The sequence below is a fragment of the Neomonachus schauinslandi genome, chromosome 15 (assembly GCF_002201575.2).
Source record: "Neomonachus schauinslandi chromosome 15, ASM220157v2, whole genome shotgun sequence".
NCBI classification, from domain to species: domain Eukaryota; kingdom Metazoa; phylum Chordata; class Mammalia; order Carnivora; family Phocidae; genus Neomonachus; species Neomonachus schauinslandi.
Genome location: NC_058417.1, coordinates 6,041,794 through 6,064,427, shown reverse-complemented (window position 1 = coordinate 6,064,427; position 22,634 = coordinate 6,041,794). Strand labels below are relative to the sequence as shown.

Here is a 22,634-nt window from a genome sequence, read left to right as displayed (position 1 = left end):
GGAACTCATTAAATATATAATACACCTACACAAATGTAATGAAAAGATATATACAGGGGCGCCTGAGTGGCTCAGTTGTTAAGCGTCTTCCTTCAGCTCAGGTCATGATCCCGGGGTCCTGGGATCGAGCCCCGCATCGGGCTCCCTGCTCAGCGGGCCTACTTCTCCCTCTCCCACTCCCCCTGCTTGTGTTCCCTCTCTCGCTGTGTCTCTCTCTGTCAAATAAATAAATAAAATCTTAAAAAAGAAGATATATACAACTGACCTCTGAAAATGAATACGGTATGTGCTAATTTAGAAATTTCTTCAAGATCTACTAAGTGAAAAAATCAAGCTACAAAGTAGTGTACTAAACTGCTTTTTGTATAAATATTTTCAAGGATTTACATCAATTATTATATATTTTGGTATTTGAACAAATTTTTCTCTAAGGACATACTACCCTTAATAGGGTTTTATCTTTAGAGAAAAATAGGATGGGCATGAAGCTTATATTTTACTCTAAAACTTTCTGTACCAATTGAATTCTCTTACCAGAAGCATATATTACTCATTTTTAAAAGGGCAACATGAACTATCTGGATGGTAAGATTATGGGGCATTTTGGTTTTCTTCTTTAAACTTCTCTGTATTAAAAAAAGAAAGAAAAAAGAAAAAAGACAAGAAAAAGGGCGCCAGGGTGGCTTAGTTGGTTAAACGTCTGCCTTCAGCTCTAGTCACCCTGGGATTGCGCCCCATGTTGGGCTCCCTGCTCAGCGGGGAGTCTGCTTCTCCCTCTCCCTCCGTCCCTCCCCCCTGCTTGTTCTCGCTCTCATTCTCTTTCTCAAATAAATAAAATCTTCAAAGGGAAAAGAAACACTAGTAAATGTTCTTTTTATTTTGTTTAAAGATGCTTATTTTTTTTTGAGTAATCTCTCACCTAATGTGGGACTGGAACTCACAACCCCAAGGTCAGGAGCTGCACGCTCCACCAGGTGAGCCAGCCAGGCGCCCCTCACATGCCCCCACACTTTTTCTAGGGGCTCCAACTGCTCAGGGGCCTAATGTGACTCCACAGACGTTACACATTAATCCTCAGATGAGATCTGATAACTTCTCAGGAATTTCACTCTAGGCTTGTTTCAAACATCATGACAAGGGAAACCAAGCGGGCAGAAATAAAATCTGTCACAGTATTGTTCTATGGGCCCAAGAGCTGAATTCATTAAAAACAGTGTTCGTATACTTATCAAGTGATTGTTGAAACACACAGGCGCTTTGAGAACAAGGACAGAAAACCAGAGGCACCATTCAATGAAAGTAAATGGTATGATTTACACATAATTTTTATTGTTATTCTTCGGCCTTTTTATTTTCAAAGATTTTCTTTCTTTCTTTCTTTCTTTCTTTCTTTCTTTCTTTCTTTCTTTCGAGAGCACACCCACAAGCTGGGGGAGGGGCAGAGGGAGAAGAAGAAAGAATCCAAAGCAGACTCCCAGCTGAACGTGGAGCACAATGTGGGGCTCAATCTCACAACCCTGAGATCATGACCTGAGCCAAAATCAAGAGTCAAATGCTTAACCGACTGAGCCACCCAGGTGCCCTTCTGGTGTTTTTTTGCTTTTTGTTTTTAATTGAAGTGTCATTTTCAAATACTGAGATGCACAAATCCTAAGTATACAGCTGGCTGAGTCACCAAATGCACACACCCTTGTATCTCACACCCTAACAAGATGTAGAACATCACCCTGGCAAGTTCTCTGGAGCCATTCTCATCAGTCCCCTCCACAGACAAATACTGCTCTGATTTCGATCGCCATGGGTTAGTTTTGTCTGGTATTTCATACACATAAAATGAAGCAGTTTTCTCTTACGCCTGACTTCTGCTCAGCATTTCTGGAGATGCGCCAATGTAATTACAGGCATCCATATTGCTGAAAAGTATTTCACCGAATAATATGCCACAAGTTGTTTATCCATTCTTCCCTCATTGGACACCCGGGTTGTTTCTAGTTTGAGGGTTATTATGCATTAAGTTTTCGTGAACATTCATACACAACAAGTCTTTCTGAGGACATTCCTATCTTGGGTAAATATCCAGAGGTAGGACTGCTGAGTTATGGGGCAGATGTAGGTTTAATTTAGTAGGTGACTATCAAAGATCTTCCTAAAGTGGTTGTACCATTGTTTGCTTCCCCAATAATGTATGAGAATTCTGGTTATACCACATGCTTGCTAATATACTGTGTGGTCTTTCAAACTTTGTCCATTCTGAGGGCTGTGTAATAACGTCAGATAATAGAAAATACATATCTTGGTCTCTGCCCCCAGCTCCTGGCACAGAGTTCCTAAGACCCTTGTAATTTCCCGAGTGATAAGAACACTAGCAGCATCTCTCGACCTAAAGAGACAACCCTGGAAGGCTCCTGGATGGGACCGGTCACCACAAAGACCAAGCCAGGATTAGAAGTTTGGAATTTTCATTCCCACCCCGCCCCATCCTCCAGAGAGGGGAGAGGGGCTGGCAGTGGAATTAATGATTCATCATACCTACATGACAAAGTCTCCATAAAATCCCAACAGAAAGGAGTGCAAAGAGCTTTCAGCTTGGTGGACACACCCACACCAGGAGAGTGATGCACCCCAACTCCACAGAGGTTCTGGTGCTCGGGACCCTTCTGTGCCTCACCCTATGTATCTCTTCATCTGGCTATTCATCTGTATCCTTTATCATGTCCTCGAATAAACAGGTAAAACTAACTGCTACCCTGAGTTCTGTGAGCCACTCCGCAAGTTACCGAACCCAAGGGGGTTGTTGGAACCTCTGATCCATAGCCAGCCAGGTGACAAGAGAGGCTTTGGCTGGCAGCTGAAGTAGGGAGCAGGGCAGTCTTGTAGGACCAAGCCTGTACCTAAGGGACCTGATCCTGCCCCTGCACGGTGTCAGACTGAGGCAAACTGTAGGACACCCAGCCAGTGCTGCGGACTTGGTTGCTGTTGTGGGAAAACCCCACACACATCTGGCGACCAGAAATGTCAGAGTGAAATGTTCTGTGAGAGAAGCAAAGGAGACTCACGGGGAACAAGCACACTGATCTGGGTTCTTCCCTTACACAGGTGGAAAATCTGAGTTTTTTCATTTGCAAACAGTATCTCCTTGTGGTTTTAATTTGCATTTCCCTAATTCCTAACGTTGTGAAGCACATTTTTCGTGTACTTATTATCTACTCCTAAACCTCCTTTGTGAAATGCATTAAGTCTTTAACCTGTATTTTTAATTGGGTTCTTTGTTTTGTGTTGTACTTCATTATATACATTAAAGGCTTTTGTAGATATATAAACTATGAATATTTTTCTCCCAGTTTATAGCTTGGCTACTTATTTTCTTAGGAAATTTCTGAAGAGCAGAAATTTCTAATTCTGGTAAAATCTAATTTATTGATTTGTAGTGGTTATGTCTTTCTTTGTCCTGTCAAAGAAATATTTGCCCAGGGCGCCTGGGTGGCTCAGTCATTAAGTGTCTGCCTTTGGCTCAGGTCATGATCCCAGGGTCCTGGGATCAAGCCCCGCATCGGGCTCCCTGCTCGGCGGGAAGCCTGCTTCTCCCTCTGCCCCTCCCCTGGCTCATGGGCACACGCCCTCTCTCCCTAATAAGTAAATAAAATCTTTTTAAAATTTTAGAAAAAAGAAGTACTTGCTTATGCCAGATCACAAATGTATCCGGATGTTTTCTTTTAGAAGCATTACAGAATTTTTGCTTTTAGGACTACGATCCATCTCAAATGAATTTTTGCATGTGATATGAAATAGGAATCAGTATTTATTCTGTTCCACACGTATTTCCAGTTGTTCCACTACCATAAAAAGTCTATCCTTTTCCCCCTGAATTGTACAGGCATCCTGACCAAAAAACAACTGACTGTGTGTGCGTGTCTATTGGACTTTCTATTCTGTTCCACTGATCTATCCATGTATCCTAACGTCCCCCTACAAAGCCATTACTGTAGCTTTAGGGTAAATCTGGAAATCAGGTATACATCCTCCAGTTTAGTTTTTCTTTTACAAAATTGCATTTGGCTATTCTAGGTGTTTTGCATTGTCCACATAAATTTTAGAATCATTGTGTCAAATAACATATATTTTTTTAAAGTTTGCTGGAATTTCTTTGGGATCTCAGTGAATCAGTAGATCCATGTGGGAAGAACAGATATCCTAGTAATACTGTACCTTCCAAGCCACAAGCATGGTATCCTGATCCAAATATAGGTCTTTACTTTCTCTCAGCAATGATTTAAAGTTTTCATTAGAAAAGCCTCACACAACTGTCGTTAAATTTATCTGCAAGTATTTTATATTTTTTCATGGTACCACGATCATTTTTTTCAATTTCACTTTTCCAAGTGTATTTTTTTAATTGATTTTGGAACAATGATCACGTATCCTTCGACCTTGCTAAAGTCACTCAATAATGCTAGTAATGTTCTCTAATTAGGATTTTCTGTATTTACAATCATATCATCTTAAAAAAAAAAAAAAAAAGACTGTTTGCTTCTCTTTCCCATCTTTCTGTCTTTCAATTATTATTCTTACTTTATTGCACTGGGTAGGGCCTCCGGTCTAGTATTGAATAGCATTGGTTTTCATGGAGAAAGCATTAAGTCTTTCATCATTAAGTATATTAGCTATAGACTTTTCATAGATGTCCTTTAAAAGGCTGAAAAATTCCCCTTTTCCTACTTTAATGAGAATTTCTATCACAAATGGATATTGAATGTTGTCAAATGCTTTTTCTGCATCTACTGAAATGATTACATAATTTTCTCCTTTATTTTATTAATGTGGTGAATTATATTGATAATTTTCCAATGTAAAATTAAAATGAATCCCATTTTGTTGTGATGTATTGTCCTTTCTATACACTGATGGATTCCATTTGTGAATATTTTGTTGGGGATTTTCAAGTATATGTTCATGAGGGATAGGGGTCTGTAGTATTCTTTTTTAATAATATCTTTGTCTAATTTTGATATCAGGGTTATGCTGGGCTCATAAAATGAGGTGGAAAATATTCCCTACTCCTTTATTTCCTGAAAAATTTGTGGAAGCTTAATCTTTTTATTTTAATGTTTGATAAAATTTACCAGGAAAACCATCTGGGGCCTCACGTTTCCTTTGTGTGAAAGATTTTAATTGCAAATTCAATTTTTAAACAGATATAGGGATATTCAAGATTTCCTATTTCTTCTTGGGTCAGGTTTGATACTTCTACCTTTTAAGGAATCTGTCTCCATCATTCAGATTACTGAATTTTTGGCATAAAATTATTTATCATATTTCCTTATTACTCTTTTATTGTAGTGATAGTCCTTCTTTCATTCCTGACAGTGATAACTTGAGCTTCCTCTTTTCTTTAATCAGTCCTGTTGGGGTGTTCATCACTTTTACTGACCTTTCCAAGAAATGACTTTTGAATTTGTTCATTTTCTATTTCATTGCTCTCCACTCTTATCTTTATTATTTCCTTTCTTCTACTTATTTTGGGTTTCATTTGCTCATCTTTTCCTAACTGCTGGATGGTTTTGTTACTCTTTCCAGTGATTCTGTGTTTGTGCTTTGCCTAGACATATAAATATTTGGGAACAATATCATCACACTTCCTGTTTCTTTCTGATTTGTTCAGAATCTGTAATCATTCCCTCAAATGAGCTTAATTCATGCTCATTTCTTTTATCCCTAAATTAAGAAACAAATATTTAGATGATTAGTTGTAAAAGAAGCATATAATGCTTGACATAATTCTTATTATGTCAAGAAGCTTAATTTTATTTTATTTTTTTAAATTTTATTTTGTTAATCACCATACATTGTATCATTAGTTTTTGATGTAGTGTTCCATGATTCATTGTTTGCGTATAATGCCCAGGGCTCCATTCAGTACGTGCCCTCTTTAATACCCATCACCAGGCTAACCCATCCCCCCACCCCCCTCCCCTCTAGAACCCTCAGTTTGTTTCTCAGAGTCCATAGTCTCTCATGGTTCGTCTCCCCCTCCGATTTCCCTCCCTTCATTTTTCCCTTCCTACTATCTCAATTTTAAATTTTAAAAGCCTATTAATGAAGAGATTTTCAGATAAACAGTTATCAGTCTCCCCTCCCCCCTCAAACACCAATGAAACAACAGAAAGGGATTTTTAAAATACCCAAACTCACAATGTAACAGAGACTAGAAGAGACCACACTACGTGAGAAGTTGCAACACATTTTTGGAAGATCAAAAGTAAATGAACATTTAACAAGGCAGAAAAAAAGTAAAACTAAAAATTGCCTGCAAACAGAGGATACCAAAAAAAGTAAGTTGATTTGTACTATAGAAACCCAGAAAAGTTCAAAAATGAGAAGCATCAGTTAGGGATGAGGGATGGGGTTAAATCCAAAGGCAATATTAAAATCTACATATGGTGCAATTAGACCCCTGGATCCCCCCAACCAGGTGATGATCTCTCCTTTCCCTCAGCTGGTAAACAAGGCTGTATATTCTAGAGAAACTACCAGAAGAAAATGTAGTAAGGTGGATCAAGTAAAAGCCTATACAACAGAGATATACGTAGCTTCTTTTGCTTAGATCTACTGCAGAATTTTAGCAGCCTGATATATATACCTTCTCTCAGCAACCCAGGCTAATCCCCTCCTCGCTTTTTCCTCCCCTAGGAGGAAAAAAAGAGATTTGCCCATGAGAAAAGAGAAGAAGACCTTCAGATCTGACATCTGGGAATCTTCCAAAGGAAATAATCAGACCTCTCTTCTTCACCTCACCATGAGTTCTCCCAATAAAATCAGAAAGTTTCGAATCAACTTTTTTTGCCTCATTTTGTGTGTGTGTTTACATGTGTGTGTGTGTGAGAGAGAGAGAGAGAGAGAGAGAGACAAACAAGGATCAAAAAGACAAGAACAAAGAAGTGAAAATACAAAGTTGAAGGACAGAAAAGGTTAAGAAAACTAGGGGCTCAAACTAAGAGGTCCAAAGCCTGAAGTAGGGTTCTAGTAGAAGAGCTTCTGGAAAAGAGAAAATGAAAAGAGTAAGAGAAGAATAAATCGTGCACTCTAGAATGAAAGATAGTGGTTTGAAAGAGACCACACCAAGAGCTCAGTGGAAGGAAAGAAGAAAGGAAGAGGAGAAAAGAAAGAACAATAAAACCAAAGCAGGAAAGTGAGATTTCAGACATGGGGGAAAAAGCCCAACCCTACAGTCATCCACAAAGGAAAAAACAGGTCACATTCCAGAGCTCAGGAATCACAGTGGCATATAAGTTTTTAATAGTAACACTGGAAGGTTGAAAACATTAGAGCAAGGCCTTCAAAACTCTGAAGAACAATTTCTACCACAGAATTCTAAGGCCAATAAAGTTACTAATCTATTAAGAGGGTTAGACAAAGGCATTTTCAGACTTGCAAAGACCCCAAAACCCTACTTACTAGGAAAGAAAACTTATCTCAGGAAGCTTTTAGAAGATATAATCCCTCAAAATGGAGGGAAACTAAAAACCAATGAAAAAGAAAGAAAGAAAGAAAGAAAGAAAGAAAGAAAGAAAGAAAGAAAGAAAGAAAGAAAGAAAGAAAGAAAGACATATATACATACATGAAATCCCAAGCCAGGGAATCAAAATCAGGAGAGTAACACAGACATTCACAAACCAATGCCAACAGCCATGAAGCTAGCCTAATATGCAACCACTCCAGATTACAGCAAGATTATGGCTGGATAGACAACTCTTAAAAAAAGAAGAACTGAATGATCACCTAATATTTCATGCTGAGAGAAGATTCACAGTGAACCATTAAATGGGGAAATTATTAACTCTGAGGAAAACAAATTTGAACGAGAACAGTAATGTAATCTTACCGACTCAGTTGTAAACGATAATAAAAAAGAACACTCTGAAAAGATACGATGTCTCCTTTAAATAGTATGACTCCCTATTAATAGAGAGGTTTCCAGAAATATGCCCACATTACAAAAGCAAAGGACTTCTACAGCATTCTGAACTAAATCGGAACTCAAAGTCTTGCTGCCAGATCAGAAACAGTTGAAAAGCTCATGAAAAACCAAGAAATCGGACATTTCTTTAAAGAACAGAGCTTTGTGTCTCTATAGGTTAAAGAATCAGGGACACCTTTCAAGGTCAGCCTAAGTGTCTCGCTCAAGAACAAAGACACTTTAGAACACCAAAACAAAATTCATTTTTAGTAGACAAGCAACTCAACAGCATTTATTATTAATTTCTTGAAATATTCCAGAACAAACAGCCAATATCTCAGCTATAAACATCCAGCTTGAGGAGAATTATACTAGTGCATCTCCAGGGGTGGGGGTGGGGGGTGGGGGCCCACACAGAGATTCAGTTCAACCACAGCTAATACCGCTACGCTCTGTTGAGAATCCTGTCTCCCGTGAATCTCTAACTTAAGGAGACGTACCACAACCATCAGGTGCACAAGGTAGGATGTGGGACTGAGGAAAAGATTAAATACGTCTGAACTTTAAGAAGTACAATAATGCAAGCTCTGGAAGATGATCTCAGCAGGATTATTCACTAGAGTCAAAAGGTAGAAATGCCCCAGTGTCCATCAACGTATGAACAGATAAACAAGATGCCATATATAAATTCAGTACTATTCAGCCTTAAAAAGGAAATTGTGACACATACTACACATGGATAGAGTGTGAAGACGTTACGCTGAGTGAAATAAGCCAGACACAAAAGAACAAATACTGTATAATTCTGCTTATATGAGGTGCCTAGAATGACCAGATTCAGAGACAAAGTAGAACCAAGGCCAGCAGAAAGCAGGAGGGGAAGTTAGTGTTTAACGAATACACTTTGAGTTGGAGAAAATGAAGGCGTCCTGGAGTGCACCACTAACTTGGTGCACTCTCCTGGATGGTAATGGCGGCTGTACAGTAATGTGAATATACTTAATGCTAATGAGCTGTACACTTGGAAATGCTTAAGATGGTGGTTAAGATGGTAAATGTTGTGTTATGTATATTTAGAACAGAGAGTCAGAAAGAAAACATTTGCAGCAGTAAATCTAAATCAGCCAAAAGTTAAGAGACCCCTTAGTATTTCACACATTTGGTGTTTTCAATTTTGGAGTACTACTTTGTACCTATAAATATTTCTACCATGACTGCCATTTTGTGAAAGTGCTCTACCACAGAAGTGTAGAGATTCCAAATTACGACTGCATCAAAAAATCTCAGCGATGAGGAAAAAAACTTTTAAGCTCATGTAGACTCATGGTTTTCATACTTAGGAATTAACCAGAGGTGTCCTAAGGGGCTACTTTAGGGAATGAGGGCAGTTAAGACTATAGAGCTCTCTCCCTCCTCAGAAACACTTAGCCTACGAGGCTTGTCCATAACATTTTATTTGAAGAAAGTAGCCCAAACCTGGCTTTCTCTCGCTCCCCTAATTCACCATCTAAAAGAATGAAAGTCACGGGGTGCCTGGGTGACTCAGTCGGTTAAGCATCCAACTCTTGATTTCAGCTCAGGTCACGATCACAGGGTCTTGAGATCGAGCCCAAGTCGGGCTTTGCACTGGGCATGGAGCCTGCTTAAAATTCTCTCTCTTGGGGCGCCTGGGTGGCTCAGTCGTTAAGCGTCTGCCTTCCGCTCAGGTCATGATCCCGGGGTCCTGGGATCGAGCCCCGCATCGGGCTCCCTGCTCCACGGGAAGCCTGCTTCTCCCTCTCCCACTCCCCCTGCTTGTGTTCCCTCTCTTGCTGTGTCTCTCTCTGCCAAATAAATAAATAAAATCTTTAAAAAAAAAAAAACCTCTCTCTCTCCCTCTGCCACTCCCCTCCCATTCCCAACTCCCTCTCTCTTTCAAAAAAATAAATAAAATAAAATAACGAAAGTCACTTCTAATTCAACACATGAATTGACATCAAAGTGCTAAGTGACACACTCAAGGTCACAGAGATGATGCTGATGATGCTGAGCTAGAAACCAGGACTTCAATATTAACTAAAATGGTTAATTCAAAATAATAAAGTTTAAAAGATAAGGTATCCATAATTTCACTGGGAATAGTGGCTAGATAATTTGTAGTTGCTCTTCTATGCTTTACAATAAAGCTCTACTGGGTAGAGTCATCATGAAATTAAGAACACCACTAGTTATTAACTGGGGACTTTAAAACTTCTTTAAAACTACTTCCTAGATGTTCGATAGCACAAGTGAGCCTTTTTGTGCTCAAATGTAATGAAGATAAATGAGATCCCAGACATCTTCTTGGTCTCAACAAAGAGATTCCTTTAAACTTAGAACATATGGTTTCAAAATGTTTAGCTCAAGCCCCAAAATGTATCTGTCCTCATCATTATTTATTTCTCATGTCAGCATTGAAGCTAGTGTTTCTTCTTGTACAATTCTGATATGCTGGGAAGATGAAAGGGCTGTTCTTTCAGGGTAACAGTTGTACTTGGTGCACTCTCAACGATTTGGTGCGCCAACAGCACTCACACAGTTACTCAGTGGGATGAAAGCACAGACCTAACAGTAGAATACCTAACTTCTGTTCATGCCAAATTTATATACAGAACAAGACCGTAGCACAAGTCTGCCATATTTATAACAATACCCCTGTGGTACCAGGGAGACCTATAGCACCTCCTATAATTCAATCCTGAGAGAAATTAAAATGTAGCCACACATTTTTCCTTTAGCTTTTCCTTATATACTCTTTATGTTTACAGCTTAATCTTTCATTTAAAGAGCCAACGGACAAATGTTAACATCTGCTACATCCAGGTAGTAGTTTCAAGAGTTTCTATTACAATACTCTTTTCTATTTTAATGTGTGGGAAATACTTATAATTTTAACCAGTGATAATTAAGAACCTACATTTCCTGTTCAGGTTGTCTCCTCACTCTCTAAGGACTCACAGGAAAAGAACAATGGAAAAAAAAAAAGAAGAAGAAACAATGAAGAAACAGAGATTTCGGCAAATTTCTGAATGCCTGAAAGCAGACAAAAATGTGTAGACAAAGCAAAAACTAATCAACTCCAATAGAAGGGACTTCATAGTCTCAAAGACTTATTAGCCATGTGCAGTGGAGGACCTTCTTTAGACCCTGCTTCAAACTATAAAAAAAATTTTTTTATGAAGTAACCTACTTATATGATGATATTAAAGAATTATTTATTCTACTAGATATAATAATGGTATTGTGATTATGATTTTAAAAAGGAGTCCCTATCTTTTAGAAATATATGTTGAAATAGTTATAGATGGAATCATGTCTGAGATTTGGTTAAAAATAAGGAGGGTGGAGGAATAGATAAAACCAATTAACCACTGAACATTAACTACTGAAGCTTCTAAAGCTGATTGATAAATACATACAGATCCATCTATCACTCTCTAGTTCTGGATATATTTGCAACTTACCATAATAAGCAGTTAAAAACAAAACAACAGTAACAGGGGCGCCTGGCTGGCTCAGTCAGTGGAGCGTGCAACTCTTGATCTTGGGGTTGTGAGTTGGAGCCCCATGTTGGGTGCAGAGATTACTTAAAAATAAAAACTTAAAAAAAAATTCATCTTCATTAAAATTTGAACCCTGTCCATCACTTAAAAAAAAAAAAAAGGAGAGAATTCCCTTAAAAAAAAAAGAATGAAACAATAATAGAGAAAAGTACTACCCATAACACATGGTAGGAGGGGAACATGCAGCAGAGATGAGAAATAAACAATGATCCCAACAGGGCTGTAGAGAGGATGCAAAGTTGAAGGTACGAACACCTAGAAGCAGAAGAGTTCATTAAGATTCTTTCTGTAAGAAAGGTCTAGTCAGTTCTTCCTTTTCTCTCCACCTTCCCCCCAAAATAGAAAGAGGGCATATTTTTAAGGAAAATAAACATACTATCTGGAGAGAATGAGTCCTCTTACGGCAAATGTTGGCCCTACTCATTCAGGCATTTCAATATTCCTGACCTAACAGCCAGCTCTCAAACCATTCACAGAAAAGCAGTCAAGTCCACCAGTTGACCATCTATACCAGAGCTACCAATCAGCCTTCTAACTTCCTCATCCTCAACTCTCAGAAGACAACCAAGAATTACAAGACACGTGGAAAAAAACTAATACAAAGAACAAAGACAAAGATTAAAGAAAAACTGACCCTTGAAGAAATGGACTGCCTAGTGGATAGAGAAAGATCTTCAAAATTCCAGATTTTACATCCATAAATTAAGAAGAAGCCACAATCAACTCCTGGAAGTTAAAATCAATTGCCAAAATAGAATATTTCATAGAAGGATCGGAAAATAAAGGGGGGCGCCTGAGTGGCTCAGTCAGTTAAGCATCCAACTCTTGACTTCGGCTTAGGTCACGATCTCAGGGTTATGAGACTGAGCCTGACATAAGACTCTGCACTGCAGGTGGAGCCTGCTTAAGATTCTCTCTCTCCATCTCATTCTGCCCCTCCCCTGCCCCCTTCCCCACCCCAGTCATGTGCACGCTCTCTCTTTCTAGAAAGGAAGAAAGGAAAAAAGGAAGAAAGGAAGAGAAAGAAAGAAAGAAAGAAAGAGAGAGAGAAAGAAAGATCGATCGATCAATCTAGAGGGAGATCTATAGAAAAAGAAAACAAAAAGATAAGAAGTATGGAAAAAAGTCACAGACCCAGGAAATTCAGAAAGTCCAATGTCCAAACAACAGGAGACTAGGAAAAACATGAAGGAATCAATCAAAAGAAAAGCAAAAATTTTCTCAGAAACAGATACATGAATCTTGAAACTAAATTCTAGTACAGAAAGATGATCCAGACCTAGATGTATCTTCATATAACTACAGAACACCAAGAATAAAGAAAAAAATGCTAAAAGTTTCCAGTGATAGAAATAAGTAATCTGTAAGTAACATCTCTGCTATGATTAAACAGATCTATACATAGTCCCCAAAACTGATCTTCTACATCCACTCACCAGAATGCCATTCTCCCCTCTCTACGTGTCTTCAAAATCTAATTCAAATCTTGTTCCTCTGTGAAGTGTTTCACCAAGCTGTTTATCCTAAAGTGATCTTACCCCCTCCTGCACCATCCATTTGACATTCAATCTGTATCACCTTATGCCTCACTTCTTGAATTGCTATACCCAACTTTATTTCTTAGAATTTTATTTAAACTGTCGGTTCTCAGAAAATAAGGTCACGGTCTTAAAATTTTAAATCTTCTACAGACTCTGCACCCAGGAGACATCAAATGCCAGACGGATGTGAAGGTAGTTCCTAGGGCGTATCTTAACTTCATTTAGTTGCTTACATTTCATCTTATCTTTTCCTAAATTCATGAGCAAGTTTTCTATTTATATCTGTAACTAAAATTCAAGGACATTTTAGAAGGAGGAAATACAGGTAAGTGACACAGAGGTATCTTTTTGAAACGCTCACATACTGCAAGTTGTATTTTCTAATTGCAAACTACCCACCCCAAACAGTGGCCGACAGTGGCTTTTACTGCCTGATAGTACAACTCAAAGGAATAACACAAAAGGATCCCTTATGGAAGGGGGTAGGGAGGTCAAGGAGATATGCTGCCCTAAGTAGTGAAACAAATGTCTTTGACCGGTATTAATGCTAGTAGTTACCTGTTCCTGATCTACATAATAACAGACCAGTGCAATAATAAAATTCAAAGGAGGTCTGGATCTAAAATTTTTACATACCAGAATCAAAATCTAAAGATTCTTTTTTTAAAAAAAAAAAAGTATTTTATTTATTTATTTGACAGAGAGAGACACAGTCAGAGAGGGAACACAAGCAGGGGGAGTGGGAGAAGGAGAAGCAGGCTTCCCGCGGAGCAGGGAACCCGATGGCGGGGCTCGATCCCAGGACCCTGAGATCATGACCTGAGCCGAAGGCAGATGCTTAACGACTGAGCCAGCCAGGCACCCCTAAAGATTCTATCATAAAGTAAAAATGCTTATTACCATGTCCTCTCAAACTTTTAACATGTGCTGGGAAGAGACATGGTACGTTTTAAAAAAAAATTGATCGACTCAAGCTTTGGAAGAAAGCTTTTTTTCACCCAGTTTACTATTTGGGGGGGAAAAAAAAAGATCTTGTCCATGAATTCCCTAATACATGAAACTCTCAAAGGAAAAGAGTATAAGTACGTAAATGTTTTTGCAATTCTAAATGAAAGTCAGGTTGTCTTTGTGTCCAAAAGGGATTTAAAAAAAAAAAGAAAGAAAGAAAGAAAGAGCTGTTAAGTCTGGCAATAACTACATATCTTTTCTTTCTTAGACTTTGAATACGTGGTTCAGCTAGCTGTCAAGGTAACAGAAATAGACCATGTTCAAGAATTAGTTTTGTACTAGCTTTCCCTAGAAATTCTAGGAAATGAGGAAGGAGGTTCTTTTAAGAATGTTTCCTTGCTGCCAGAGCTCTGACTAATTAAGAGGTACTAAGAGTTTCCTTCCTCAACATAGCCCCCACTTGATGTTTCAAAGGAGGTAAAAAGGCTAGGACTCTAAGCTGAGCTCCAACAAGAAATCTCATTATGATTGTATAATTTAATAAAATTAAAAGACACGATTCCCAGGCAAATGAACTGTTACTCCAGTTTTCATCTGTTTTAAAGTTACAGGTGAAAGCCTAAAAGCATGTACACACATCCACATTGCTCCCTTCTGCACACTGATGTTTTAAAAATCACAATATATTTTCAGCATTCCTACTGCAGAACACTCTACCTTCTACCAATTTGTTACTGTTTGCAAATACACTGTATGCCAGACATCAAAAGGAAAGGAACCAGCAATAAATGTGCCCTTTTGGAGAAGCATAAATATATGTGTCGTCTAATAAGGCTTGAATAAAAATTGTTGAGGAATTATTAAAAACTATGAGATAATATATTTTCACTGCTTTTTTAACCAGACCTCCCATCGTTTGCTTTATTGTTCTCGATACCAGAAGTACGTAAGAATTATTTTTATGGGTATAAACGCAGAGCCACTGGCTTTGACCCTTCATGCTCCTGATAGGTCTTAACGGGGGAGGAGGGAGGCATCGTCATTTAATACATCACTTCAGAGGTCTATAAGTATTACTCTGATAGTATTATTTTTTTTTTAATTTTTTTTTAAAGATTTTATTTATTTATTTGACAGAGACACAGCTAGAGAGGGAACACAAGCAGGGGGAGTGGAAGAGGGAGAAGCAGGCTTCCCGCCGAGCAGGGAGCCCGATGCGGGGCTCGATCCCAGGACCCCGGGATCATGACCTGAGCCGAAGGCAGACGCTTAACCGACTGAGCCACCCAGGCGCCCCTGATAGTATTATTTTAAACTAACAGATGTTTCTAAAACTTTAAGTGACCTTCAGTGAGATGCTAAAACATCATTTTTGTATTTTAATCAAAAATATTTGGGGAAAAAGGATGTGCATATATTTAGGGAACGATCTCAAAGTAATCACTGACACCTGTATACCAGCACACACACATTCCTTCCGTGTACTGTGATGTGAACACCTTACAGGAGTGTCATCTATCCGGGACGGGGCTCTGCTTGATCACCCAGTAAGCGGGGATGATTTGTGCGGGTGCCCAGGGGAGAGGTACGTTTCCTAAACACCACTTACAATTTAACGGGAGCTCCAGAAGGAAAGCTTTCAACAATATTCTCAGAGCTCAGTGAGAGAAAAACTGAAAAGATACCAACGTATCCAGACCTTCTGCTCTTTTCCCCTCCAAGTAAACTTTAACAAGGAAAACTGTGTACACCTACTTCAGGCTACAGAAAGAATCAACAGCTTTCTACTTAAGCTCAGATAGTAATATTTCAAATGGCCCATAAGATAATGGAAATACCAACACCTCGACTTGGAAAAATTCATAAAATACAATTAACTTTGAAACCTCTGCTTGAGTTGAGCCTTTTAGTTGATTACCAGGAATACTCACATGTGTGGGTTTTGAACTCCTGTAGGGTTGGGATTCAGAGTAAACCTTGCTGTAGATTTGAAAGGTGGATTTGCAAAATTCAACTTCAGTGCTTTGCGTTTACCTAAGAAATAACAAATAAAAAGTAAAAGTTTCAAGTACTATAAAACAGATACTATTCTGAGGGCATAAGAAATTCACACCAAAAAGCAGAAAAATTTGTTTTAACATAGTTAATATCATATTTTGAAAGGCAACAAAGAATTTCTCAGAATTAAGAAAAAGTAAATAGAAATGAACTAAAGTTGTTATTAACCACAAATCACCCATTATGCTCCAATACAATAGAAAACAATGCTTCAAGTTTATATTGTTCAGAGATGCTAACACTTTTGCAAATGAAAATACCACTATAAAAATCATATATCTCAACAGATACACTGAAAATACTAAAATATTACCACCTTTCCAGGGTTACACTTCAACGCCTTCATTTAATAAAATGATTTTCCCTCAAACATAATATGAACAACTGAGTGAAGAATCCGAGAAGCAGTTTACAACCATAACGAGCTAAAACAAAACAAAACAAAACAAAACCATCATGGCACTGTCAGCTTCAAGTTGGTAACACAGGTATTTCAAACAATCACTTATTTGAAGCAATTTCTTTGGGATAGGGAGGTAAGGTAACATTGTTTTATATCATACAAACAAAACATGTCTGGTACAGAAAAGCCGGAAAATTCAGAAAAGATAAAGAAAACAAAAATATACAAAATATTATATATACACCTACAGAATACATGGGTTTTTAAAAATATTTGTATATTACATACATTTCTAAGTCCAATTATCCCAAAATAATCATTGTCTCTTAGAAACTACTGCCCTTACGTAGATACACATTTTTTTCTCTACAATTAAAATCAGACCACAATACGTTTTGTAACATGCTTTGCTCATTGACCATGACTATGTCAATAAATCTTAAAAATCATTTCTTTGGGATTGTACTGTATGGAGACACAGGTATATTAAGGATACTTTTTTCCAGCATATACTCTTCACAGTTTATTATGCCTTTATCTACCTTCTCAAACAACTCCTCTGCAATCCAAACACTTTCCCACCCCAGTGGATCTGGAAGATGTATGAAGGGGCTCATTCTGTTCGGCCTGGTGCTTTCGGTGAGATTTGCAAGTCTGAATGTGCCGGACCAGTTGGGCAGGACTGCAGACAAGAGCACAGAGCTCCTGGCCGTGGCTCCTGGATCAGCTCTCGGGGATGGGCCTGTCTGCAGGATAACGTGAATTCCCAAGAAGACCAGACACATTTCCAGAAGTAAGCATACTACAACCTGAATTTCCCATGTAACTTGCCCATTCAGGTACCAAACATATATTTTATTTTTTAAAGACTTTTATTTATTTATTTGACAGACAAAGAGCACAAGTAGGCAGAGGGGCAGGCAGAGGGAGCGGGAGAAGCAGGCTCCCTGCTGAGCAGGGAGCCCAATGCGGGGCTCGATCCCAGGACCCTGGGATCATGACCTGAGCCGAAGGCAGATACTTAACGACTGAGCCACCCAGGTGCCCCCTCTACAGAGTTGTAAAGGTTCCTGGTTATCAAATTATTAAAGAGAAATAACTTTAACTTATGCCAAGACAAATTTGTTTGAAAATAATAATAGAAAAAAATCCCATTTATAATAGTAGCAAAGAATAAATGTAGCCAGAAATATGTAGCATCTTTATGAGGAAAAAGGTAATATTCTCCTGAGTAACTTAAAAATCTTTAGTACGTGAAGGGAATTAACATTTCCCGATGACAAGAACCTATTCTGTAAGAGGTCAACTTTCCCCAGATTAGATTTATATCAATTTTAACACATACCCTCATAAGAGTTTTAAATTAAGTTTTATTTGACAGCAAGTGGAGGAAGGACAGTCAACCTATACGTGCAAAAGGTACTTTTTACAGCAAATTGGGCTGCACTGAAAAGCCAACTCTGTACATTACCAAAAAAAACCCACCAAAACTTAAAAAAATTTAAATGAAAGCTGGGGAAAATCCTTCCAATACAAAATGAGAAACTCTAAATATAAAAAGACATCACACAAGTCAAGAAAAATAGAAAAATTGGCAAGGGTGTGAACAGTAAAGCAAAACTGAGAAAAAATTATGAAAGGCACTCACTAACACCAAAAACAGAAGTTTTATTTATGCAAGGGGTGCCTGGTCTGTTAAGTCTGGTAAGTGGCCGACTCTTGATTTCGGCTCAGCTCATGATCTTGGCTCAGGTCATGATCTCAGGGTCCTGGGATTGACCCTGCTCAGTGAAGGGTCTGCTTGGGATTCTCTCTCTCCCTCTCCCTCTGCCCCTTCCCAAACCACCCCCCCCCACCCTCCACGCACTCTCTCAAATAAATAAATAAAATCTTAAAAAAAAAAAAAAGGTTTTGTTCATGTGAAATTGGCAAAGCTTAGGTCTCATTTTATACATACACCAATTTTTTTCAATGATAATGTGCTAATCAACGTGACAGGTAAAAGAATCACTAGTACAATACATTGCTGGTAAAAAAGTATACTGAGAGAAGTTTTTCTCATGAAAGGTTCAGCAATATACAAGAAAAAACTTTTCATGAAAATGCTCTTTTGCTTCTTAGAAATGTGTCTTCAGGAAATATTTAGAGGCAGAGGACTGTCCCCAGGCCTTGCAGCCTAACGGAATCTGCCTGCTGGATTTGGAAACTGCTTGGGTCCGCTGCCTCCTTTCTTCCTTCAGTGTTCTCCTGTTTTGAACCAGTCTCTCTAGAACCGGGTTCCAAAGCCTGACCCACCCCGGTGGTTTGGAAGCAAGTGACCTGTCTTGTTTCCAGGTCTGCAGAGGGAGAGGAATTCTGTGTCACAATGGATCGTCCTCCGTCTCGCCCACACCTGATATGGATAATTCTGATGAGGAGACTGGAGACTGTCGAGCAGATGGTGTCTAGATCAGATGTGGGTTTGAGCTGACACTGTAATGAGCTGACACTCTGGGGGATGCCGGAGCAGGGTGAACGTACTTTGTGCACGGGTCAGATGTGTACTGTGAGATGTAAGTGAAAATGGTGGCCCTCAAAGACACCAGGTCCTAACTGATTCCTGGAACCTACGAATGTTACTTTATAGGGCAAGGTTTCTGGAGATAAAAATAAGGTAAGGACCTTTGTAATCATAAATCTGAATGAGCTCAATGCCCACAAACTCCCCAAATCAAAAGCTGAATACCAACTGTCATGTGGTGTGTCTGAAACCACGACAATCTCTATATGGTGAAAAACTGAAAACACACTAGGATCAAAGGCAGGACAATAACAGAACAAAGAATCATCGTGAAAAGCATCCAGAGAAAAACACCAAAATTGGCCCTTTCTTCAAAAGCTGAATTTGAGGGGACAGTAGCTAACCTCTGCAGGCAGATAAATTCTATTACAACAATTAAAACTCACTCGAACTGTTTCCTTGAAAATAAATATTTATATAAACACACACACAGAGATTCTTTCTCAGCACTGCATTCACATTTAAACAAAAATAAACGGGGGCCTTTAAAGGACATTTCCTGCATAAATGGACAAGCCCACAAATGCAACACAATGTGGCTTACATAAGTTAGATGTGGACACACTCCACGCTTCAAACACCTCTGCAACCATCTTGAGAACGGTCCAAGCATATATTCTGATCATCTACCAGAAAACGCGCTAAATAATTCTATAAAAGTTGACAGCATAAGCAGAGCTGACCCAGAGCCTGAAACTGGTGCCAGGGGATGTAGGGTAAAGTTATGTGGGCTCTTCCAGCAGGTCTCCCCACTCTCCAAAGGATGATCATTTTGAGACTAACTCACAAGGCAGTCTTGAGGAGGAGAAGGAAGACCCCAGTCAGTCAAGAATGAGATTCAGGGAGAGGCAGAAAGAGACAGCTTTTACAATACTTTAGTGAGGCTACCTCTGGCTATTGATGAGCTTTTTTTTTTTTTTTCCCCCCCCCCCCCAGCATTTCTTCTTCTCCCATTTACTTTCTCTAAGTAAGAAATGTTATTAGGACTCGTCCTTCTCATCTTTACTTCTCTTTCTCAAGGTCCCGCAAAACCTAAACCCTAAAGGCAACCAACTCATCACTATGCACGCACTTATTTTTAAAGCCCAAACTACAAGCAAATACAACATTAGAGCAACATGGACTTTTTTTCAAAAGCCTGCAACAACTTCCACAGGGATAAAGGGCATAAGGAAGGAAGTGATCTACAAATGGCCTGTGGAGATTTTTAGAAGCTAACAGAGATTAAAGTATTAGTACAACAAATGTTGATCAAAAGGGATTATATATTTGTGATTATAATTCCCCCGTTGGTGACAGTGTCACCAAATAATCAATTCCTAACCAGTCAGCAGAGATAAACAGAGACTGCTCTTTATCTAGAGCAGGACAGAAACCAGGCATGATTAAACATCTTAAATTGCTCATATGGAAGGAGCTTCCTGTGAGAGAAGACTGTCTGTATACTTAAAAACTAAGTTCAGCACCTGATACAGAAAAGGCTTTCAAATGTGTATTAGCTCAGTCTAACAATAAATTTCACATGGATAGCCCCAGAGAACTCAGATGTGGGGCAAATTAGCTAGGATATTTCTGCTGTTTGTATTCTAGAACCCTGATTCTTAAGGACAACAGTATCTGTCCTCATCCCATCATACTTCCAAGGAACTGCTATACCCCTTAGGGTAATGCTGCCCAACTTTCTTATGCTGTGGCTCATACGGAATATGAGGACACCTGTTCAACACCCTGGGAGGATCAAAATCACAGTCGGTTCAGTGGCTGAGCAAAGAGGCTCAGCAGCCTCGTGCCCCGCTCAGCCACTCCAAAGACTGGGGATCGACCTCTCTGCACCACCCTCGAGGTCCTGGTTTCGAAGCTCTGCCTTAAGAAAACATCCAGAAATTTTAAACAACCTTTCCTACATCATCCATCTCCAACTTCTTCTTCAGACTTCTCGTGAGAGAAGCAGTATCAAGGCTGGGATCTTGAAGAAGATTCCAAACTATGATTCTGAAGAACAAGGATTTATCCAAGCATATCCATACTCACTAATATATCATAGGAAAGCAAGATTCTGCTATTCTTACAGTAAGAATCAGAGAACCAGAATCTTCCCACCCAACCTGTAAGAATGGAGAGCATCTCCAAACTATTGTAGTCAATCTACATATCTTCAACACCAGTGATTTCACCAAATCTGAAAAAGCAACAGTAAAATTTCTTATTGTCGATGGCAATAAAGATGACTGAAAGATGGGCAATAGATGCATCTAGAAGGTGGCCTTTTTGATATAATGTTAATGGATCACTGTGCTTTATGTGCTAGATTGTTACCAAAAGAGCCACCAATGAATCACCCCTTTACAATGTGACTTTACTGCTCCTCCCATCAAGAGCTGGAGTCTATTTCTGTACTTCGTGAATCAGGCTGGGCTTTGGACTCGCTGTGATCCCAAGAATACAGCCCAAAGGATGTCGTAGGACTTTCAGAGCTAAGCCTTCCACGTTCACCCTCTTGCCAAGTGACCAAGTCTAAAGATGAAGCAGCTCAGTCTAGCTTCCTTGATGATGAAAATCCACATGCAACAAGAGGTCCTGAGATCCCAGCCATCCCATCTGAGCTTAGTCTCCACCCACAGACCTACTAGCTAAATGCAGACGTGCTACAGAGCCCAGGCGAGACCAGCACAACCACCAGCCAACTAACAAACAGAATCATAAAAATTAAACAGCTGCTCTTTAAAACCACTACTCAGAAGCCAAAGGAGCTAGGGAGGAAGCATCAAAAAGCAGTAAGAATCAGTCCCTCTTAAGGAAGACCCACTGCCTCCACAAGGGATTTCCTAGAACCTAGCACAGGAAAAAGTGAGAACTGGCACTACAGTGTACAAGTCGCTCGTAGAACACCTTCAAAAACATGAGTGACTGACCTACCAGGAACCAGAGCATCCCACCAGGGACGGAGGGAAAAAGACTGCCTGAAATTCTCATTTCTCTCTTGACTCTAACTCTTAGTACCTCATTTTCAAAACAGAGTACCCAAAGTCACTTGTTAAATTATGTGCAATCACTGGTTATAAAATGAGGAACACACAATTTCAACTAAGCAACTTTATATTCAAACAATCTCAGAAATGAGGAAATGAAGTGGTAGACAAGAACTTACCCCATTCCCTTTCCTACCACAATTCCTAGAGTGGTGAGTGCCCTAACTTATTTGATAAGCTCAAGAGAATAAGACAGGAAGGATGTGAGACTCGGAATCGGAAGAAACGATGACTTTGTCAGTTCCTTCCCAGACTGGAGGCTCAGGCAACCTGAATATTAAATGGGTCCCTGTCAGCTAATACTGTATTGTCCGTCTCCTCCTCCAGCCTTTGATACAAAAGAGTGAACGAGTTCCAAAAATTTATAAAAATCTCACTTAGAACTCTGAACTCCCATCAAGAAAAGAAAACACGGTCACTCGTCCATGCAGCTAAGCAATTTGGAAACTGGATTGTTCTGAGTTTAAGAAACAAACAAACAAAAATATGCCAACAGGCCCTTTCGGCACCCAGTTCAACACGTTTGTGTGCAAGATGGATTCGGGCGTGGGGGGTAACTA

General features: G+C 39.2%; 1 protein-coding gene across 2 annotated transcripts in view; it reads right to left on the bottom strand.

Moving 5' to 3' along the window:
* The window catches only part of MAP2K4 (mitogen-activated protein kinase kinase 4), a 136,593-nt gene that overhangs the window by 87,338 nt on the left and 26,621 nt on the right, over positions 1-22,634 (bottom strand). For both annotated transcript variants that reach the window (XM_044921394.1, XM_021694559.1), the window contains one exon: positions 15,956-16,058. In XM_044921394.1, coding sequence (XP_044777329.1) covers positions 15,956-16,058 — 103 coding nt within the window. The remainder of the gene's footprint in view (positions 1-15,955; positions 16,059-22,634) is intronic.